Source organism: Papio anubis, chromosome 2 (assembly GCF_008728515.1).
Source record: "Papio anubis isolate 15944 chromosome 2, Panubis1.0, whole genome shotgun sequence".
NCBI lineage: Eukaryota > Metazoa > Chordata > Mammalia > Primates > Cercopithecidae > Papio > Papio anubis.
Window position 1 is genome coordinate 81,728,144 of NC_044977.1, and position 19,908 is coordinate 81,748,051.

Here is a 19,908-nt window from a genome sequence, read left to right on the forward strand (position 1 = left end):
TAAACAAGGTGACATCCCTTCCCTGAGCTTGTTTCCTTACCTGCAAAATGAGGAGCCGCATCTGACTTTCCAGGGTGGTTATGCAGGGAGGGAACCTCTAAGCCTCTCATTCCTCTCACTAAGACCCAGCTCCCATCTGGATCCCACACACTACAGATGGATGCGCCACAAATATTTTTCCAGGGAATGTCAGGGGATGCTAAGCATAAGACAAGCCATATTTTAGAGCAGAAACATGGGAAGAGAGGAAAAACATACACCTTACAGAGCAATCCTTTCACATGAGGACCATCTGAGGGGAGCCTATTAAGCTCGTGTGATATTAACAGCTTGAGTCCCTGAAGGGCACACAGTGAAAGATCAGTGAAGACCAGGATATCACTTTGGAAACACTGCTGGGGTACACAGCTTTTTGGTACAAGTAGTGTCAAAGGAATCCCTGGCTTTGAGAAGGAAGGGTTCCAACCTCCCAGCAGTCCTCCCAGAGCAGCCCCAGCAACTGGCACAGAGGTCACACCCATGCAGGAAGAGAGGGAGGAGGGAGGGGAGCTCTGCACTCCGGGACAGGCGGAGTGCTGGCCAAGCAGGGCTCTCCGCTCCTGTGTTCCAGCCCCTCTGTGGGAGGAGAGAAGGGCAGGACCACAAGCCTGTGAGAGGCTGTGGCCTACAGCCGGGGAGAGGCCAGCCCGGCCTACAGTGCAGACACAGGACAGAGGGGAGCCAGGTGAGCCAGGCTTTCGGGTGGGGAGGGACTGGGAGACCCCAGAGGACAGAGTCGCCCCCGTGATGACCCTGTCTGCAGCTCCGAGAGACCCTGAGCAAGGCTTTCTTCACTGGGCACCTCCTGCAAACCAGGCCCTGCACTAAGTGTTAGGGTCACAGCGGGACAGTGACAAAGATCCTGGCCCTCTTGCAGTTTCTGTGTTACTAGTAGGGAGATGGAAGTAAACAAAAAACATATGACATTAGTAAATGATCTCAAATGTCAGAAGAGGGTAAGTGAAAAGAGAAAAAGGAGAGCAGAGTGAGGAGGACAGGGAATGCTGGGGGAGGTGGCTTGGTTTTAAAGACGGTGGCCTCTTTAAGGTTAAACGAGGTTCAATGCAAACAGCCCTGGTGACATTTGAAGAAAGGGTGTTCTGGGCAGAGGGAGCTACCCCGGCAAAAGCTGGCAGTGGCAGGGAGGGCTGGAGCATTCAGAACAGCAAGGAGGTAGTGGCAACAGAGCAAGGAAAAGAGGTGAGGCAGGAAGAGAGGAGCCACACTAGGTGCGCTTGCAGGACTCCAGGGGGCAGAGGATGGAGCCCTTACCAGCACCCCCACAGCCCTGCTAGGGGTATTGGTTTGAAAGCCTGCGTATGAATTTCACTTGCTACATGTGGCTGCATGATCTTATAAAGTCTCCTCCCTTTCCAAGGCCCACCACATCCTCCCCATAAAATGGTAATAACTGCAGTGCATCTGTCAGGTTGAGGTCAGGAAGGAAGGGCAATCAAAAGCATGGCAGACTGCAGGAAAGATTTACAGCATGCCTGCTGCAAGCTAGGAAATGTAGAGCTGGCCTCCCAGGCCTTGTGGGAGGAACATGTAAGCAAATAAGAACTTGTCCCTAACCCTAGAGCACTCCGGGGACCAGGGAGCTGAACCTTGTTCGGAGAGAACAGCAGGGGCAAAGGGTAGGAAGAGAGTGAGTGGAGGCCAGGGATGATGTGGCAGTTAGTTGACATAGGAGAGAGGCGAGTGGAGTGGGAGGTGGGTAAACACAGCAAGGACTCCGTTCCACTAACAGTGGGCCCCAAGGAGCAGATTCCAAGCAGGAGAGGAAAACAATGTGATCTGCAGTTCAAGAGTTCACCTGGCAGCTGGGAGAACAGATAAAAGGGACACTGAGGCCAAGTAAGAGATGACAGTGGCCTGGATGCTAGCCAAAGAGATAGCAAGGAGCAGATGGACTCAAGAGACTTGTGAAATAGGATGAACTGCACCTTATGGTTCCCTCACTGTGGAGGAATAGGGGCTTCTCAGAGGCCAAGCATTTGCCATGGAGGAGACAGGGCCCAACCTGGGTGTGAAAGACACTCAGGGGTTCTAGGGGAACACTTCACAGTCAGGGAGCAGGTTTCCTCCTTTCAGTTCCACAATACACCTGCAGGGCTCATAGAAATGGGGCTGAATGATCCTAGAACTTATGAGCAGCTGAATGAGACCAAGGTGCCCTCAGTAATCCTCCACAGTGGAGCTGTAGTATGGACAAGGCATGTGCTTTGTGGTCAGACCCCATCCAACTCCTGGCCGTCTCCAGCTGTGTGGCTAGGGGCCACTCAGCCTCTCCAGGATTATTTTCTTCAGGTGTAACCTTCACTGACTTTTTTGTGAAGATTTCCCTAGGCAACTCATGTAACACGAACTGCAGTGGATAGAGCCCAATCTTTGGGGTCAGGCCCTGTTCAATCTTATTTAACAAGTATTGAACAGACATGTACCGAGCAATGACTGCATACCATGCCTACCATGCACATAGTGCCTGGTCCACAGCCAGCATCCACAGGGAGAGTGTGGAGGTGGAGTGGGATTCAGGTACTTAGGGATGTCTTTCTTCTACCAACCAGCCCTGGCTGACACCCAGCCCTAGGCAGTTCCTCTTGCACACAGGTTCTTTGCACTGACCAACACTGAGAGCAGACCCTCGGAGCAGCCGGGTCGGAAGTGTTTCACCTCAGTCACCAGACAGATCCAGGATAGGATGGGCAGCCCAGTGCACCGAGTGTCATTGGGGGATACCTGGAGCAGGCAAATGCACCCCGACATGGAGAGCGAGAGGTATATGCAGTCCTTTGACGTGGAACGGCTCACCAACATCCTTGATGGAGGTGCCCAGAACACTGCTCTCCGGAGGAAAGTTGGTAAGGGGAAGCTGGGGAATAGGACATCTGCTTTATGCCCCATGCTTCTCTTGTAAGAAGAATCTCCTTCATTAGCAGTCCTGCTTTCAAATAACAAACTTTGCCTTGAAATTCCACTGTTAGAGATTCATTCCTTTGAACTGTAAAGACAATCTTCACATGTCAATATTGCCTGAGCCCACCTGGGGGATAGAAGAGTCCTAGGCAGCAGAAGACCTGGATTCTGGTCCTAAAATTCTGCCACTGCATAGCTTTGTAACCTTGGGCAATTCACTTTCCCACCTTGGTCCTCAGTTTTGTCATCTGTAAAATAACAATAATGTCTGACTTCCTTTCCAGATCCATGAAGCAAGTGGGTAAGAAGATTTGAAGGTGCCAGAAACCTCACCCAGGTCCCTAAGCCCTCTATTCTCTGTCTCTGCAGAGAGCATCATCCACAGTTACCCAGAGTTTAGCCGTAAGGACAATTATTTCATGACCCAGAATGAGCGTTATAAGGCTGCCATGCGGAGGGCATTCCACATCCGGTTGATAGCACAGCGCCTGGGTTGGTTGGAAGATGGTCGTGAATTAGGCTATGCTTACAGGTGCTCACTCCTGGGGCAGCCCCACTAGAGAGGGATCCACCTGGGATCACCTGGAAACCCCCCAGCCCCATGAGCCATTTCCCCCAACAAAGGGAAGACTTGTTGGGAAACCAGGATGCCAGGTGCCCTTTATCTCCTGTACTCTGCTCAGGCAGGGGGTACCTGGGCCCCCGTCTCCAATAGGCCACTCAACTATAGCATCTCTCCCCAACAGAGCCCTTTCTGGAGATGTGGCTTTAAATATACACAGAGTCTTCCTGAAAGCCCTCAGGAGCCTGGGCTCAGAGGAACAGATTGCCAAATGGGACCCACTCTGCAAAAATATCCAGATCATCGCAACGTATGCACAGACAGAGCTGGGACATGGTGAGCCAGGGCTGCTGCATGTGGTGTTTAGGTTGTGCACTGCAAAACTCCAGAGGGTCCATTTACATCTCGGTAGTCACAGGTTCATATGCTTCGAGGGACATATGTTTAATATGAAAACATTCCAGCAGATGGCAGTCAAGGGTCTTGAGGAAGGGATGCTGCCTTCTAATTTGCACATATTGTGTGAGCTCCCAGTGGGGCAAGTCATTCCTTCTGGAAACATCAGCAGCCATCCCTTGTCACAGACTGGCTATAGGGGACTGTGTGATCCCCACACGGCCCACAAATGAAAGGGGAGAACTGCCTGCACGTACAGCTGGGAGCTGAGCCACACTCGGTACCGCACTGATGCCTAAGAGTTCAGGCCCACCTAGAAGCAGCTTCCCAGGTAAGAACCCCACCTTGGGCCAATTCTAACATCCCTCCTTGATCCTAAGGGACATATCTTCAGGGCCTGGAGACTGAAGCCACCTATGACGCAGCCACCCAGGAGTTTGTGATACACAGCCCCACGCTGACTGCCACCAAATGGTGGCCTGGAGACTGTGAGTATCCATCCAACCCCCTTCCTTATCTCTCCCCAGATAGAAATATTGGAGGGCAGAGTAGCACTGGCTTTGAGGTTCAACAGACCTCAGATTGATTTTCTGTTCTAGGCTGCTGACCTTGGGCAAGTCAGTTCACCTCCCTGAGCCTCAAGTTCTCACTCTGTAAAATAGGTGGGATGTTAAACATTTCATTAGTGAGTGGCTGGAAAGTCCCCAAAGGAACTTTGAAATAGAGGAGACAATCCATGAGAGACAAGGCCTCACACTCACACACACACACAAACACACACACACTTGGTCTAGTCCCAGGCACTCCTCACATCTCCTCTCACCTCCTGAGTTATTGGTAGAGCTTGCCGCCAGCCAGAGCACAGGCCCTGTGATGAGACAGTGGAAAGAGCACGCCTGTCTGCCCCTGCTGCAGACACCCAGAAAGGCTCACACCCACCACCAGCCCCCATCAAGCCACCAACACCGTACCTCCCGCTGTGGCCACCAGGTGGCGGCCACATCAAGTGTCCCTGAGGCTCGGTGATTTACCAAGCCCCAAGGAGGGATTTCCCCTTCCTCAAACTTGAGAATTTCACCTCCCAGGACACATCTGTGGCACTTGGGGACCCACACCTTGTGTGGAAAAAATTAAAACAAATATGCTGAGTCCAACTAAAGCAGGAGAGTGACAGAGATGAGAGACACACAGACAGACGAAGACAGAGGCAGAGACCAGAGACATAATAGAGAGACATGAGCCAGGTGCGGTGGCCCATGCCTGTAATCCCAGCGCTTGGGGAGGCCGAGGTGAATGGATCACGTGAGGTCAGGAGTTTGAGACCAGCCTGACCAATATGGTGAAACCTCATCTCTACTAAAAATACAAAAATTAGCCGTGTGTGGTGGCGGGTGTCTGTAGTCCCACCTACTCGGGGGGCTGAAACAGGAGAATTGCTTGAACCTGGGAGGCGGAGGTTGCAGTGAGCTGAGTTCACACCATTGAACTCCAGCCTGGCGAAAGAGCAAGACTCTGTCTCAAAAAAGAGAGAGAGAGAGATGAGAGAGTGACGAGAGAAAGAGAGATAGAAAATAAATGACTACTGTCAAAAATGAAGACAAAAGAAACCACCCTTTAAGATCAGATAGACCAGGGTACAGATGAATCCTAGCTCTGCCCCTCCAGGCCAGTGACCTTCAGTGCGTCACTCTACTCTCTGAGCCTGTTTCCTTATCTGGAAAATGGGACTCATCATCCTCTCTCCCCTGCGAGAACTGGAAAGCCTCTATCACAGGATCTAGCGCCGCCTGGATTTTGATAAACGATAATTATCTGTATTCATTGTTATAAGGTTGATGACAGAGTAATTCATTAATAGTTGGGGGGTGGGGGGCAAAAAAAAAGCTGAATCATTTCACAGTGCCTTTGCCAAGTCACTGCTAAGTTTGCTTGGTTCTTTCGGGGCAATCCCCCCTCTCTTTGATCAATGACTTTTCAGGGCCCCAGAGGTACCCATCCAAAACCCCAGCCCCAGGAGTCTGGGTTGGGAAAAGCAATGCGCAGGTCTTCCTGTGACGGGCCTCTCCTCTCTCTGCCCTCAGTGGGACGGTCAGCCACCCATGCCCTGGTCCAGGCCCAGCTGGTCTGCTCAGGAGCCCGGCGGGGCATGCACGCTTTTATTGTGCCAATCCGGAGTCTTCGGGACCATACCCCACTGCCAGGTGAGCCCATAATGCTCCCTCAAGGACCCCACCAGGAGGAGAGCCCAGGTGGCCTCCCTGACCTGGGGCCCCAGAGGGCCACAGGAGTAGCTAAGACATGCCTCCCTTGGGCAGAGAGGGGTCCAGCTGGACAGACTTGGTGCTAACTGGTGAGGTGAACTTGAGCAAGATTTAGCATCTGTCTGACCTCAGCTTGTTCACCTGCAAAATAGGTACAATAACCCCAGGGTCACAGGCTGCTGTGACTTGGAATGTGTGTGTGATACCTGCCACATAACAAGCAGTCTCTCAACTGATAGGTGTCCTCATCTCCATCTCCTTCAAGGAATCATCGTTGGGGACATCGGGCCCAAGATGGACTTTGATCAAATGGACAACGGCTTCCTGCAGCTGAACTATGTGCGGGTCCCCAGGGAGAACATGCTGAGTCGCTTTGCACAGGTTACAGGTCTGGGGAGGACGGGGACTTGTACTTCCCGGAGAGGGGACCTGCACTTTGTGCAGGCTGGGTCTGGGTCCTCCATAGAGCTGAGTTTGGGCCACATAACCTCCTCCCCCAAGAGAGGCTCTGATGTCCCACAGACTGGGGTGAACCCTGCTTAGGAGCAGTATGATCTTGGACACAGAGCCTCCGACTTCTCATGCAGAAATGCTCGTCACATAGGCTGACGGAGCAGTCGTGGGGTGGAGCGGCAGCCTCAGGAGAGGATAGAGCTGAGGTGACCTGCGTAATATTTACCCACGGTGAGGCCTGACACAGCCAGTCGCCCAGCAGATACCAGCCAGAATGCCAGCAGAAGTTCTGGCGGTCCCAACTCTGCCAGGCATCACCCCTTTAGTTATGGGTTGTGGGGCGGTCTGGGGTGTCCCAGGAGAGGCGCTGTGAAGCAGGGCACTTGGGGAAATGGCCTGGTATTTTAACATTCCAACCCCAGATGCGCCAGTTGAGGGGAGAAGCACCCTCCCTGTGTGGAGCCCCACAGCTCTGGGGAAGCAGGGGCATCCTGGGGAGCCTTGGCTCAGACCTTGTGCCCGTCCTTGTTCCACACAGGTCTTGCCAGATGGCACATACATCAAACTCGGGACAGCACAGAGCAACTACCTTCCCATGGTGGTGGTGCGGGTGGAGCTGCTGTTAGGGGAGGTCCTCCCTACACTGCAGAAGGCCTGTGTCATCGCCACGCGCTACTCGGTCATCCGCCGCCAATCCCAGCTCCGGCCCAGGCAAGGGATGCCCAGTGACTGACTACCACAGATATGCTGCCTCTTGGTCCCACAGTGCCTCCCCCGACACTCTTCTGCCAGAGCCAGAGCGCTGGGAGCAGGCACTGCCACCCACCACACACACACACACACACACACACACACACATACATACACACAATCTACACAGGCCTGGCCCCATCTGGGCATGTCAGAGAGGTCTCTCTGGCTCCCTCTAACAGGGCTGACCAGTTGGCCTAACCTGCATCCTCAGTGCCTGCCCCCTCGGGCTCTGTGTGATCGTGCCTTTGGCCCTGTAGCACCAGGTCTGTCTGACTCTGTGTCTGTCCGAGTCCGGCTGTGTTCTGTGTGGCTGTGAGGGGTTGGACGGGTCTGGGTCAGTCAGTTGCCAGCTGCGTCAGACTGTGGCTGGCTGAGTTGATTCTGTCAGGCTGAGCCTAGCAAAATCCAATGTCGTATCGATTGTGTGTGGCTGAACTCGTTCTGTCCAGCTGTGCTGTCAGCATCTGACTGGTATGTCTATGTCTGGATCCCTTTTGTTGTAATTGGTTGTGTTGCTACCACTCCCTCCACCCCACAGCACAGAACAGCAAGGGCTGACTGAACTCAGCTCGGCCATTTCACTTCATCCCTCAGCTTCCTCAGCTACAAAATGGGTGTGGCAGAAGCGGCCTTTCAGGGTGGTGTGGAGGGTGAAATGCAGTAAGGTGCATTAGGCCCTCAGCCCAGGATCCTTTCCTCTGGCAAGCTCACAGCGCCCTCGCCTGGCCTGGGCTTCGGAGTCCGGGCTGCGAGAGTTCTCTGCAGGAGAGGGCCACTGGGAAGAAGGGGCTTCTGCTGCTATCCTGCCCGAGGCCCATTTATCTGGGCTGCAGAAGTGTCCCTAGGGTGGTCATGAGAAAGATGCGCCAGGTGAGCAGCTGCTGTCCAGAGAGGAGGCTTCTTGTAATCACACCCTCTTTCAATCCAGTTACTGTGAGCTGGTAAGTGCTGGACATAGTCTCAGGCACTGAGGACATAGCAGTGGATAAGGCAGGCACAGTCCCTTCCTTGGGGTTCCATTGAACCCGAGTTTACATTCTAAGAGTTATTGTTTAGGCTTGATGTATTCCTCAGCACGCAGCAAGTGCACACGGGCAGTGGAGTCACAGGTTCAAATCATCACGGGTGCACGGCCACAACTCTTCACCTGAAATCTTGGGACCAGGCACGTTGGAATCTCAGAACTTTTCAGGTTTTAGGATAATACCGTGTATATGCTGGAATTCTATAAGCCTCCCATAACAGGAGGCAGTACCCACCAACAAACGTGTCAATATTCCTGCAGTGAAATGTGTGGATAGATGTTCATGTTAGATGGGATTTTTAAAGGATTATCAACAGCCTCGTGTCAGTTCAAGTTCTGCAATGAGTTCTAAGGAACTGTCTGTTTTTAAGGTTTTTATGGTGTCAGGGATAGGGGAAGGTGGACATGGCACGTAGTGATTAAATCTTCCGGTTCTTTTCCCTTCAGTGACCCAGAGGCAAAGGTCCTGGACTACCAGACGCAGCAGCAGAAACTCTTTCCTCAGCTGGCCATCAGTTATGCCTTCCATTTCCTGGCAGTCAGCCTCTTGGAGTTCTTCCAGCACGCCTACACTGCCATTCTGAACAGAGACTTCAGCTTGCTGCCTGAGGTACCTGCTGTCTGCAGAGGGGCAGGCGCTGGGAGGGCAGCTAAGATTGCTCCACTCACTGGGGAACAGCCACAGCCCCATCCCCGCGGGCACTCCCCACCCCCACCCCTCCCAGCTTTCAGCATCCCAGGGCGTCTGGGTGAATGGCACCCTGATATATAAATTTACCCACAACTGGCCCCCAGAGAGCTACAAACATGCTAAGAGAAAACAATCACATCTAGTGTAGAGAACACAAGTCCACAACCCCGATGTGTATTTGAAACCCAAAAAGCTCTGAAAAACAGTCGTTTGGAACTCATTTGGTGGCACAGTTTGACCTGAACTGACCTGATTTATCCTTCTGAGTGTGAATACATTTTGCGAGAAAATTATTAATGTGTTTAATCCCTAAAGCCGCCCCAAACCCCACTGGGCTATTATATAAAATGTACCTTAAATGCCACTTGGCCTCTCTACAATTCAAAAGTTACTCTGATTCCTAAACACATCTGGCTCACAGGTCTCAAGTAAATCTTACATATACAGTAAGATTCAGTCTGTCCAGGCACCATGCTTTATAAGCCCTGCTCATTAACCCTTTCAGCTGCAATTGAGGCACAGAGAGATCAGGGGACACAACTTTCCTCCCAAGGACTTGAAAACTCCAAAGATAGGCAGGGGCTTCAAGAACCAAAATCTCAAACTAGGCCTGCTGCCTGGCAGCCTCTCTCTCTGTTGAGGCTGCTGTAACAAAATACCATAAAGCGGTGGTTTATAAACAACAGAAACTGGCCCAGCATGGTGACTCACACCTGTAATCTCAGCACTTTGGGAGGCCAGGGCAGAAAGATTGCTTGAGCCCAGGAGTTTAAGACCAGCCTGAGCAGGATGGTGAAACCCCCATCTCCACAAAAAAAAAAAAAAAATTGAAAAATTAGTCAGTTGTGGTAGCACACACCTGTAGTCCCAACTACTACTTTGGAGGCTGAGGTGGGAGGATTCCTTGGGCCCAGGAGTTCAAGGATGCAGGAGCTGTGATTGTGCCACTGCACTCCATCCAGTCCAGCCTGAGCAGCAGAGTGAGACCCTGTCTCAAAAAAGAAAAACAAATTTATTTCTCACAGTTCTGGAGGCTGGGAAGTCCAAGGTCAAGGCACTAGCGCATTTGGTGTCAGGTGAGGGCCTGCTTCCTGGTTCATGGACTGCTGTCTTTTTGCTGTGCTCTCGTATGGTAGAAGCAACCTCTTTCTTTCTTTTTGTTTTATTTTATTTTTTTCCTGAGACAGAGCTTCACTCTGTCACCCAGGCTGGCGTGCAGTGGTGCAATCTCGGCTCACCGCAACCTCTGCCTCCCGGGTTCAAGAGATTCTCCTGCCTCAGCCTCCTGAGTAGGTGGGATTACAGGTGCCCGCCACCATGTCCGGCTAATTTTTGTATTTTTAGTAGAGACGGGGTTTCACTGTATTGGCCAGGATGGTCTCGATTTCCTCACCTCGTGATCCACCTGTCTCGGCCTCCCAAAGTGCTGGGATTGCAGGTGTGAGCCACCACACCCAGCCAGAAGCGGCCTCTGTCATGAGGGTACTGATCCCATTCACGAAGGCTACACCCTCATGACCTAATCACCTCCAGAAGGCCCCACCTCCTACTACCATCATAATACCTCCTATTCCTAGCTCCTAATCATCAATACCTCCTAATCCTAGCCCTAACCCTTGGGGACTAGGATTTCTAAATAAGAATTTTAGGGCCGGGCGCGGTGGCTCAAGCCTGTAATCCCAGCACTTTGGGAGGCCGAGACGGGCGGATCACGAGGTCAGGAGATCGAGACCATCCTGGCTGACACGGTGAAACCCCGTCTCTACTAAAAAATACAAAAAGAATTTTAGGTGGACACATTCAGACCCTGTCACCCTCCAACAACCCAGTAAGTGGGCTTACAGTGGACACCCGTCCTCACAGGCGGGCTTTCTAAAACCCATGCCGGCAAAATCTGTAACTCCTGGAGGCTTGTGGGCCCAATCCAGGCAGCACCCTCTTCCCAATCCTGGAGACACTGGCCAGGCCAGGTTTTCCTTTGCTCTTATGCCCCTACAGCTACACTGCCTAATTGTGTGCCTCTGGGTGAGTCACATAAGCTGAGTACCCGCCTTCTCATTCAGAATAAGTTGTGAGCAGAGGAAACACTTCTTACCTCAGAGTTGAGCTGGGCATGCAGTAGATGCTCAGTAAGTGGTGCACAGGGTTGGTCCCCATGGTAGGGGCCCCCTTACACCCCCCAACCCCCCTCCATGTTCTCACAGCTCCACGCACTGAGCACAGGCATGAAGGCCATGATGTCGGAATTCTGCACTCAGGGAGCTGAGATGTGCCGCAGGGCCTGTGGCGGACATGGCTACTCAAAGCTGAGTGGCCTGCCATCACTGGTCACCAAATTGTCGGCCTCCTGCACCTATGAGGGTGAGAACACAGTGCTCTACCTGCAGGTGGCCAGGTAAGGTCCAGGCTGACCCAGGCCTTTGCCCAAGCCCTTGGGGACCCACCAAGCTTGTTGGGTGGAGGGTTCCGTCTGATGCCCATAAAGGGAGCAGGCTTTGGGAAGTGCCACTTGGGAGCTGTCCAATTCCCCAGTATGACTCATCTATCCACTTCTAGGCCACCATCTTCTCTCACCTCCACCACAGCCTCAGACCCCTCCCTGGTCTCTTGCTTCTGTCCTGTCCTGCTTCTCCACAGGCAACTGGAGGGATCTTTTCAGAGCCTAGGGAAGGTCACATTTTTCTCTGGTTTGAAATTCTTCAATGGCTTCCCAGTGCTCGTAGGAAAAAGACATATTCTATGCTGTGGCCTGCAAGGTCTGTGTGACCTGACCCCTGCCTCCCTGTCCATGATGCTTTCACCACCTCCTGCCTCTGCTCACTTCCACTCTTTCTGTTTTGTTTTTTTTTTTTTTTGAGATGGAGTCTCACTCTGTCACCCAGGCTGGACTGCAGTGGTGCAATCTCGGCTCACTGCAACCTCCGCCTCCTGGGTTCAAGCAATTCTCCTGTCTCAAACTCCGCAGTAGCTAGGACTACACACCACCATGCCCGGCTAATTTTTGTATTTTTAGTAGAGATGGGGTTTCTCCATGTTGGCCAGGCTGCTCTCCAACTCCTGACCTTAGGTGATCCACCTGCCTTAGCCTCCCAAAGTGCTGGGATTACAGGCACAAGCCACCACACCCAGCCACCTCTGCTCACTTCTGCCAGCCACACACCTCTTTCTGTCCAGGAGGCCTTTGCATTTGATCCCCTCCCACCCAACATGGCCTTGTTTCCTTTGGAGCAGTTTCACAATCGATCGTTGTCTCATTTTTTTGTTCACCTTTTTAGCTCTACTCTCCAACTAGACTAGGAGCTCCCTGAGGGCAGGGACTACCCCTACTTTGCTCACTTTAGCATCGCCTAGGCTTGGTGCAGAGCCTGCACACAGAGGCTCCAAGCAATGGCCAAGTCAGCCTCCTCCACACAAGCGATTTCTTTTCATCCCTCTTAGGTCTGTGGACCCTGGAGGCTGACAGAGCCTCATCCTCACCTACTCTCAGGTGACCAAACAGGGCAAATGCTTCCCTATGCAAGGAGAAAGAAGTTCACTGGCAAATATGAAAAACAACATTTGTTGTGTTTTTAAAAATGTATAACGTTCCTTGATTTTTTTCCAAATTAGGAAAGGAATACAATAGCACATATTATGTACTCTGCACTGTGCTAAGCACTCTACAAATATCATCTCATTCCGTTTCACAAACCCTCAATCAGATGAGAACTGTCCTCCCACCTAGAGCCAGAGAAACCATGACTTGGGAGGTGATGCTTCGTTCATCATACAGGTCTCAGCGAGGCTGTATGGGAATCCAGGGCTGTCTAAGCCCAGAACCTGTAACCACTGGATTATCCTAAAGCAGCAGTTGAGAGTCACCTATAATCCTCCTACTCCTGTTAGCATTCTTGCCTCTATCCTTCTTTTTTCAGCTAAGAAAATTTAATTTCCACCCAGTCACTGTACAAGTCATTATAAATCCCAAAATCGCAGTATTCTGATGGAAAATTCTGTTTGCTCAGATCACAGAAGGGTTTCTGTTCAGGATCTGAGAGTGTCTGGCCCGGCTCTACAGTTTCCCGGGGTGTGCCTGACTGCAGGCCTCAAGGCAGGATGGCCCAAGGGGGAATCCTCAGGAGGGAGGCCAGGTGGAGGCCCGGTGACCTGGCTCTCCCACGGGAAGGCTGGAACCCAGCATGAACTCGCCTGCCTCTGGGAGTGAGGGGTGCTGGGCTGTCCTGCAGAGTCTCTGCCCTCTCACCTGCCTCCCCTTCCACCCCCCAGGTTTCTGGTGAAGAGCTACCTGCAGACTCAGATGTCCCCTGGCTCCACGCCACAGAGATCTCTCCCTCCATCTGTCGCGTATCTCGCCACACCTGACCTGGCCAGGTGTCCAGCCCAGAGGGCAGCCGACTTCCTCTGCCCGGAGCTCTACACCACGGCCTGGGCACACGTGGCAGCAAGGTAAGCCAGTGCTGAGAAAGCAGCCATCCCACCTGGGGACAGGCTCCATGCCACACTAGGGCCTTTGGATTCGTTGGGTGGACATTCGTGGATTCAGTTCTAAAAAGCCACCTCATGCCTAGCCTCCCCCATCCTCTCAGTCCCTGCCACCATGGGAGAGAGAGGGGAAGTCTCCCGCATCAGCCATGGATCCCCATCACTTCCCCATCCTGGTCACAGTAGTGGAAGCCATGGATCCCCATCACTTCCCCATCCTGGCCACCTCTGGTGGCCCAGAGGTGTGATGTCCTTCTACTACTGTGAGATATTTTTTGAATCTCTAAGGTCCTATGGTGATTTGCAATACAAGGAATGTACCACATGTAAATGCTACAAATGTATTGATATGCAAATATCAATAAATAAAGCAATACTCACTTGTATGTTTGAAATATCCCATAATATAAAAATAATTTTTGAAAATATGACAACACCACAGAATAGAATTCATTTATTTCCAGGGTCTAGTAGGCTCCAGGGAACATGGACAAAGCCAAGGACTCATCCATTCTGTCATTCAACAAATACTGTTCAGTACCTACTCTGTGTTAGGAATGACTAAATATGCCAGGGGCTGGGAATAGAGAGGTCCTGACCAAACACAGATACCACCATGGAAAAGATGGAGGTTTAACTACCTAAAAAGGAAATCTTCTGAACCCTGCCCCAAATTAAAACACCAAAAACAGGCTGGGCATGGTGGCTCACACCAGTAATTCCAGCACTTTGGGAGGTCGAGGTGGGAGGATTGCTTGAGCTCAGGAGTTTGAGACCAGCTTGGGCAACATGGTGAAACCCCACCTCTACCAAACATAGAAAAAATTTAATAAAAAAATAAAAATGAAACACCAAAAACAAACTGGAAAAACATGTTTTCAGTATATAATAAGAGGCCTTATATCCCAACCTGTGGTCCCAGGGATGGTTAATAGTTATTTCAAGATCATAAGCAACTTGGAACATTCATTTATTTATTCCAAAAATATTTATTAACTGCCTATAATATGGCAGGCACTGTTCCAGGCATTAGGGGCCTATCAGTAAATAGGCCTGATAAACACCCCAGACCTCACAGAGCTAACATTTCAATTGGGAGATTTGAGGAGGGGAAAATAAGGCTGCTCGAGGTAATTAAAGTGTCATGATATTTCTCCTTGCTTGAAACTCAATGTGACATCTGCTTATCTATTCCCTGACAAAGCAAAAAACATATTGCCTAATAAACAGTTTGCTTTACACACAGATTCCAAGGGTCATGGATGGACGGGCAGGGAACAGAAAATAAGAAGGGATTAAAGGTTAATAAAATGGCAAATGACTAATTTAGTGGTTTTCAGGACAAAGGTTGGTTTTCTGTTTTTGTTTTTAGGTCCCGTGGGTAGAACCTGCAGCAGGCTAGGTGACTGATGGACCTCTGTAGCCTTTACAGAAAAACCATTCTCCTTGCTCAGGCCATAGGACGAGAGTCAACAAAAAGGCCTGAACATACTGGTGTCAGGCTGGAATCTGCATTAGAAATAGGGCACAGCTCCTGGCCTGTGGCCCTGAGGCTTTATAACATGGCGATTAACAACAAGTCAAAATCCTGGCTCTACTCCTTACTAGCTGTGTGACCCTGGACAAATTAGTTAACCTCTCTGGGCCTCAGTTTTCCCCATAGCAAACTGGGGGATGCCTGCCCTTAAAAGAGTTAAAGAGATAATGAGTATCAATCATTTAGCTTTATAGCACATAAGTGGTCAATAAACAGGCATTATTTCTACTTCTGAGGGACCACAGGAAGCCCATCAGCTGTCTTTTCCACTCAGTCAGGAAGCTGAACCTTTTTTGCTTTGGCCTTCAGACTGATAAAGGACTCAGTGCACCATTTACAGACCCTGACGCAATCCGGAGCTGACCAGCACGAGGCCTGGAACCAGACCACTGTCATACACCTCCAGGCTGCTAAGGTGAGCGCCCACCAGCTGAAGCTGAAAGGGATCGTTTTGTTTCCCAGGCAGGCTACCCTGCTGGGAAAATCCGGGCTCTGCCATTATTCCCCAACTCTGCCTCAGCGGCTGCTGCCCTCATTTCACTTCCAAGGCTTTAGTCCAGGGTATTTTAATTAAAGGACTTAACTCCAAAGCAATCTTGCTGGCAGCTCTTAGGGGAAAAGGTAATGAGGCAGTGTTATTGGATTTGCTTCAGGTTGTTCAAATATTTCCTCCCAGATAGAAAAGCAGGTCAAGTCTCCCCTTAGCCCCACAGGCAATCCTTGGATGTCTGATTCAATTTCTACTTGTTTTGTGTTTGTGCATAATTCATAGTCAGTCGGCAAATATTTGAGCACCCACTCTGCACTGGGCACTGAGGTGGGTGCTCAACAGTGAAGCCACTGCCCATGCACAGCTACAATCAAGGAAGCACCATGACATGGCAATACAGGCTGCTACGGAATCCCAGAGCAGGCACATTTCTGCCCACCTGGAGGAGTCAGAAAGGCTTCCCAAAAGAAGCGGCAACTTCAAGGATAAGCTGAAATTAGCCAGCTAAAGGGTGGGGTGGCAGCTTTGGAGAGAAAAGTTTCCAGGCAAAGGGAGCTGCGCGTGCAAAAGGAGTCAGCAAGAAGAATCCTGGTGTGCTTGGGAGGAAGTGCAAATCTCTCAAGGAGGACGTAAGGAGGAGGACTGAGACAAGGGGAGAAGGGGAGACAGGCAAGGCCTCTGACCTTTTGCACCACTGTGAAAAGTTGGGGTTTTGTTTTCATTGCAATGCCTTTGCTGAGTTTGTTTGGAGGTGGAGTAAAGTGATCAGTTTCATTCTAGAAGAATCATGCAGGTTGCCCGGGGTGGAATGAAAGGGAGCAAGTTAGAAAGGAGCAAGTCTGGGCCAAGACTGAGGGTGGTCCTGACCATGAGCATGGCAGAAGGCCTGGAGACAAGTGGGGAGATCAGAGATACTAAGGGGGAAGAAGGCAGCGACAAGCCTCAGAGTGCTGGGGTGGGAAAGAGATAAGAACAACTCCTGAGTTCTAGCTTAGGCAGCTGGGACTCTGGCACTGCCAATAACTGGAAAACTAAAGTGATCACACCAATGCTCAGGCCTCAGACCCAGAAAATGGCAGCCTTGGAACAGGAGAGCCCTGAAGGGCTGCAGAGGCCCTCGTGGGACAGGGTTGGTGGGGCAGGCTGGACGTTGAGTACCACCACGTGACCCACCACCTCCACCACACCGCCGGTTCTGGGATTACCTCTGCAGCCCTCAGTTCTGTTCAGCCTACAGCAGGGGCACCCCCTGCTGTGCTAACTGTCCTGTCAACACAGAGGGTGAGCCAAGGCTTCCTGCTTTCACTGGATCACCAAAACAGGAACCACAGCTGCCCATTATCCACTCATCCATTTTCCAAACCTATGGCCTGCCTTCAAATGGACCAGATGCTGCTTGCCAGGGTTACTTCATTTAATCTACACAGCCCTGGGAGGGAGACTGACATTATCTCCACTTCAAGAGTAAGGAAAGAGAACTCAGGAGTTAGGTCCCAGAGGTAGAAACTAGCTGAGTCCAGATGCTTTCCCTTCCCACATCACCAAGGGTGTGATGAGTGACTGAGGTGAGCAACAAACTCTGGGGGGATGGAGGGTGATAGCCAGCCAGCCTGTGAGGGAAGAACATGTCCCTGACAGCTTCCTGGGGAGGTGGTGCCCCAGCTGAGTCTCCAAGGTCATAATGGATAGGGCTTTCTGTACTCTCTGTGCTTTGCGGGGTTATTTAGTCTACAGAAAGCTTCAGCACCCAACTGGGCCCCATCTGGAAACCATAAATGTGCAGGTAGAGATAACTGCAACTTGGGGGAAGCGGGGATGATACTGACAGAAGAGTAGACAAGGGGGAGCCATGGGCTAAATTCTGGTCCCAGCTCTGTGTGACCTCAAGCAGCCCCTTCCTTCTCTGGGCTTTAACTTCCCTGTCTGTAGACAAAGGGGCATGGGAGAGCCCTTTAGGCTCTGTCAGGCTCTGGTCCGATAATGCAGACTCTGACCAGAAGAGATGTCAGTCTCCAGGACCACTGGAACAAATGCTGGCCTCATTATAATCCAGCCTCAGTCTCCTGTGGCTTTGGCCACACAGGGTTAGGAATACAGCCCTGGTGTGGATCTCATTGCTACCACTTCCTAGCCGTGACCTTGGGGAAGAAACTTAATATTTCAGAGCCTCAGTCTCTTCATCTGCAAGATAGAGCTAATAACAGTACCTACTTTGTAGGACTCTGATAAAGATTAAATGAGTAAAACTTAAAAAGAGGCAGCTAGCACATAAGTGCATATATCCCACCCCCACCCCCAAATTAGACAGGAGGCAAGATTTAAACCAACACACACAATGTAAATAATGTTCACTGTGCTCAGAGCGTGGGACCAAAGTTCGGCTCAGCCCTTCCCCAAAGCGTAGAGGTCACCTCTGTCTCTGATCCTCATCCTGCTTTTTAAGGCACAGGCCCAGGCCGTTGGGCAGCTCTCCATCACTCCACTCCTCAACTGAGAGCCTTAAGCATTTGAGGATGCAGCTCTCAGATTAGGACAGGAAAAGGAGTGTGGGTCTGCAGTTCTGCCAAGCTGGACCCAGTCTGAGCAACAAAGGCTACTGGAGCCCCAGAGGCAACACAGCACATCTGCTGACCTTCCACAGCCAAATGCTGCAAGTCCAGCATGGCTGTGAGTACACCATGTCTGAATGGCAAAGTGGAGTTGTCAGCACCTGTGTGAGGGCCTCCTAGGAAACACAGGTTCTTTCCAAGTGAGAAAATGGATCGGGTCACTGCGCAGCTAAAGAACAAATTCCGACCATGTTCTTCACAGCCCTTCACTGACCTGAGCCCCAGGTATGAATCCACCCTAACCTCCATGGTTCCCCATCATCACCTCATTATACCACCACACTTCAGCCTCATTAAATTGCCTGCAGCTTCCTGAATGTACAACTATTTGCATATAAGGTTCTCCCTGCCTGGAATGACCTTTCCCCCAACTCAGGTCCCACTTGGTGAATTCTTTTGAACCCCCAAGACATTTTTTTTTTTTTTTTTTTTTTCTTTTTGAGACGGAGTCTTGCTCTGTCCCCCAGGCTGGAGTGCAATGGCCAGATCTCAGCTCACTGCAAGCTCCACCTCCCAGGTTTACGCCATTCTCCTGCCTCAGCCTCCCAAGTAGCTGGGACTACAGGCGCCCGCCACCTCACCCGGCTAGTTTTTTGTATTTTTTAGTAGAGACGGGGTTTCACCGTGTTAGCCAGGATGGTCTCGATCTCCTGACCTCGTGATCCACCCGTCTCGGCCTCCCAAAGTGCTGGGATTACAGGCTTGAGCCACCACGCCCGGCCGACATTCTTTTTTTTTTAAGATAGAATCTCACTCCATCACCCAGGCTGGAGTTCAGTGGCACAGTCTCAGCTCACTGCAAACTCCACCTCCCAGGTTCAAGCGATTCTCGTGCCTCACTCTCCCGAGTAGCGAGAATTACAGGTGTGCACCACCACACCTGGCTAATTTTTGTATTTTTTGTAGAGACAGGGTTTCACCATGTTGACCAGGCTAGTCTCAAACTCCTGACCTCAAGTGATCCGCCCACCTCAGTTTCCCAAGGTGCTAGGATTACAGGTGTGAGCCACCACACCCAGCCAAACCCCCAAGACACTCTAAATCTTGCTACTGAAAATCACTACAGCAGCATGGGCATCACAGGGGACCTTGTTAGAAATGCAGTCTCAGGCCTTGCCCTGGAATCTGCATTTTGACAAGATCCCCAGGTGATCTGTGTGCACATAAAAAACTGAGAAGTGGGGCCAGGCCCAGAGGCTCCACCTGTAATCCCAGCACTTTGGGAAGCCAAGGAAGGAGGATCACCTGAGCTCAGGAGTGGGCAACATAGCAAGACCCTCATCTCTACTAAAAATACCAAAAAAAAAAAAAAAAAAAAAAAAACAGGCATGGTGATGTGCACCTGTGGTCCCAACTACTCGGGAGGCTGAGGCAGGAGGATCACTTGGGCCCAGTGGGACACAGGTTGCAGTGAGGCAAGATCGCAACACTGCACTTCAGCCTGGGTGACAGAGTGAGATTGTATCTCAAAAAAAAAAAAAAAAAATTGAGAAGCACTGCTTTATACTTTCTGTCTTCCTCACTCTCCCTAATAGAACTCATATATCCTACCTGACAAAATAATTATGTGTGCTTGTCTTGATGAGATGGGGTCTGTTCAAAATATGTTACAACCAGTAGGACAAGGCACTAACCAATCAAAATGGACTTCAGCCCTAGGGTAAGCAAGGTCCTGAAGGCCTCCTGCTGGGT

General features: G+C 51.0%; 1 protein-coding gene across 5 annotated transcripts in view; it reads left to right on the forward strand.

Moving 5' to 3' along the window:
• Positions 1–614: 614 nt before the first annotated feature.
• Positions 615–19,908, forward strand: part of ACOX2 (acyl-CoA oxidase 2) — a 32,768-nt gene continuing 13,474 nt past the window's right edge. The window contains exons 1-12 of one of the 5 annotated variants that reach the window (XM_031663228.1): positions 615–724; positions 2,653–2,903; positions 3,328–3,490; positions 3,705–3,856; positions 4,297–4,404; positions 5,998–6,117; positions 6,443–6,558; positions 7,169–7,341; positions 8,855–9,017; positions 11,303–11,493; positions 13,365–13,544; positions 15,427–15,532. In XM_031663228.1, the coding sequence (XP_031519088.1) occupies positions 2,744–2,903; positions 3,328–3,490; positions 3,705–3,856; positions 4,297–4,404; positions 5,998–6,117; positions 6,443–6,558; positions 7,169–7,341; positions 8,855–9,017; positions 11,303–11,493; positions 13,365–13,544; positions 15,427–15,532 (1,632 nt within the window). In that variant the 5' untranslated portion in view covers positions 615–724; positions 2,653–2,743. Of the gene's footprint in view, positions 725–2,652; positions 2,904–3,242; positions 3,857–4,296; positions 4,405–5,997; positions 6,118–6,442; positions 6,559–7,168; positions 7,342–8,854; positions 9,018–11,302; positions 11,494–13,364; positions 13,545–15,426; positions 15,533–19,908 lie in introns of those variants that run through there. The other 4 variants (XM_031663226.1, XM_031663229.1, XM_031663227.1 and 1 more) reach the window with 4 other exon arrangements.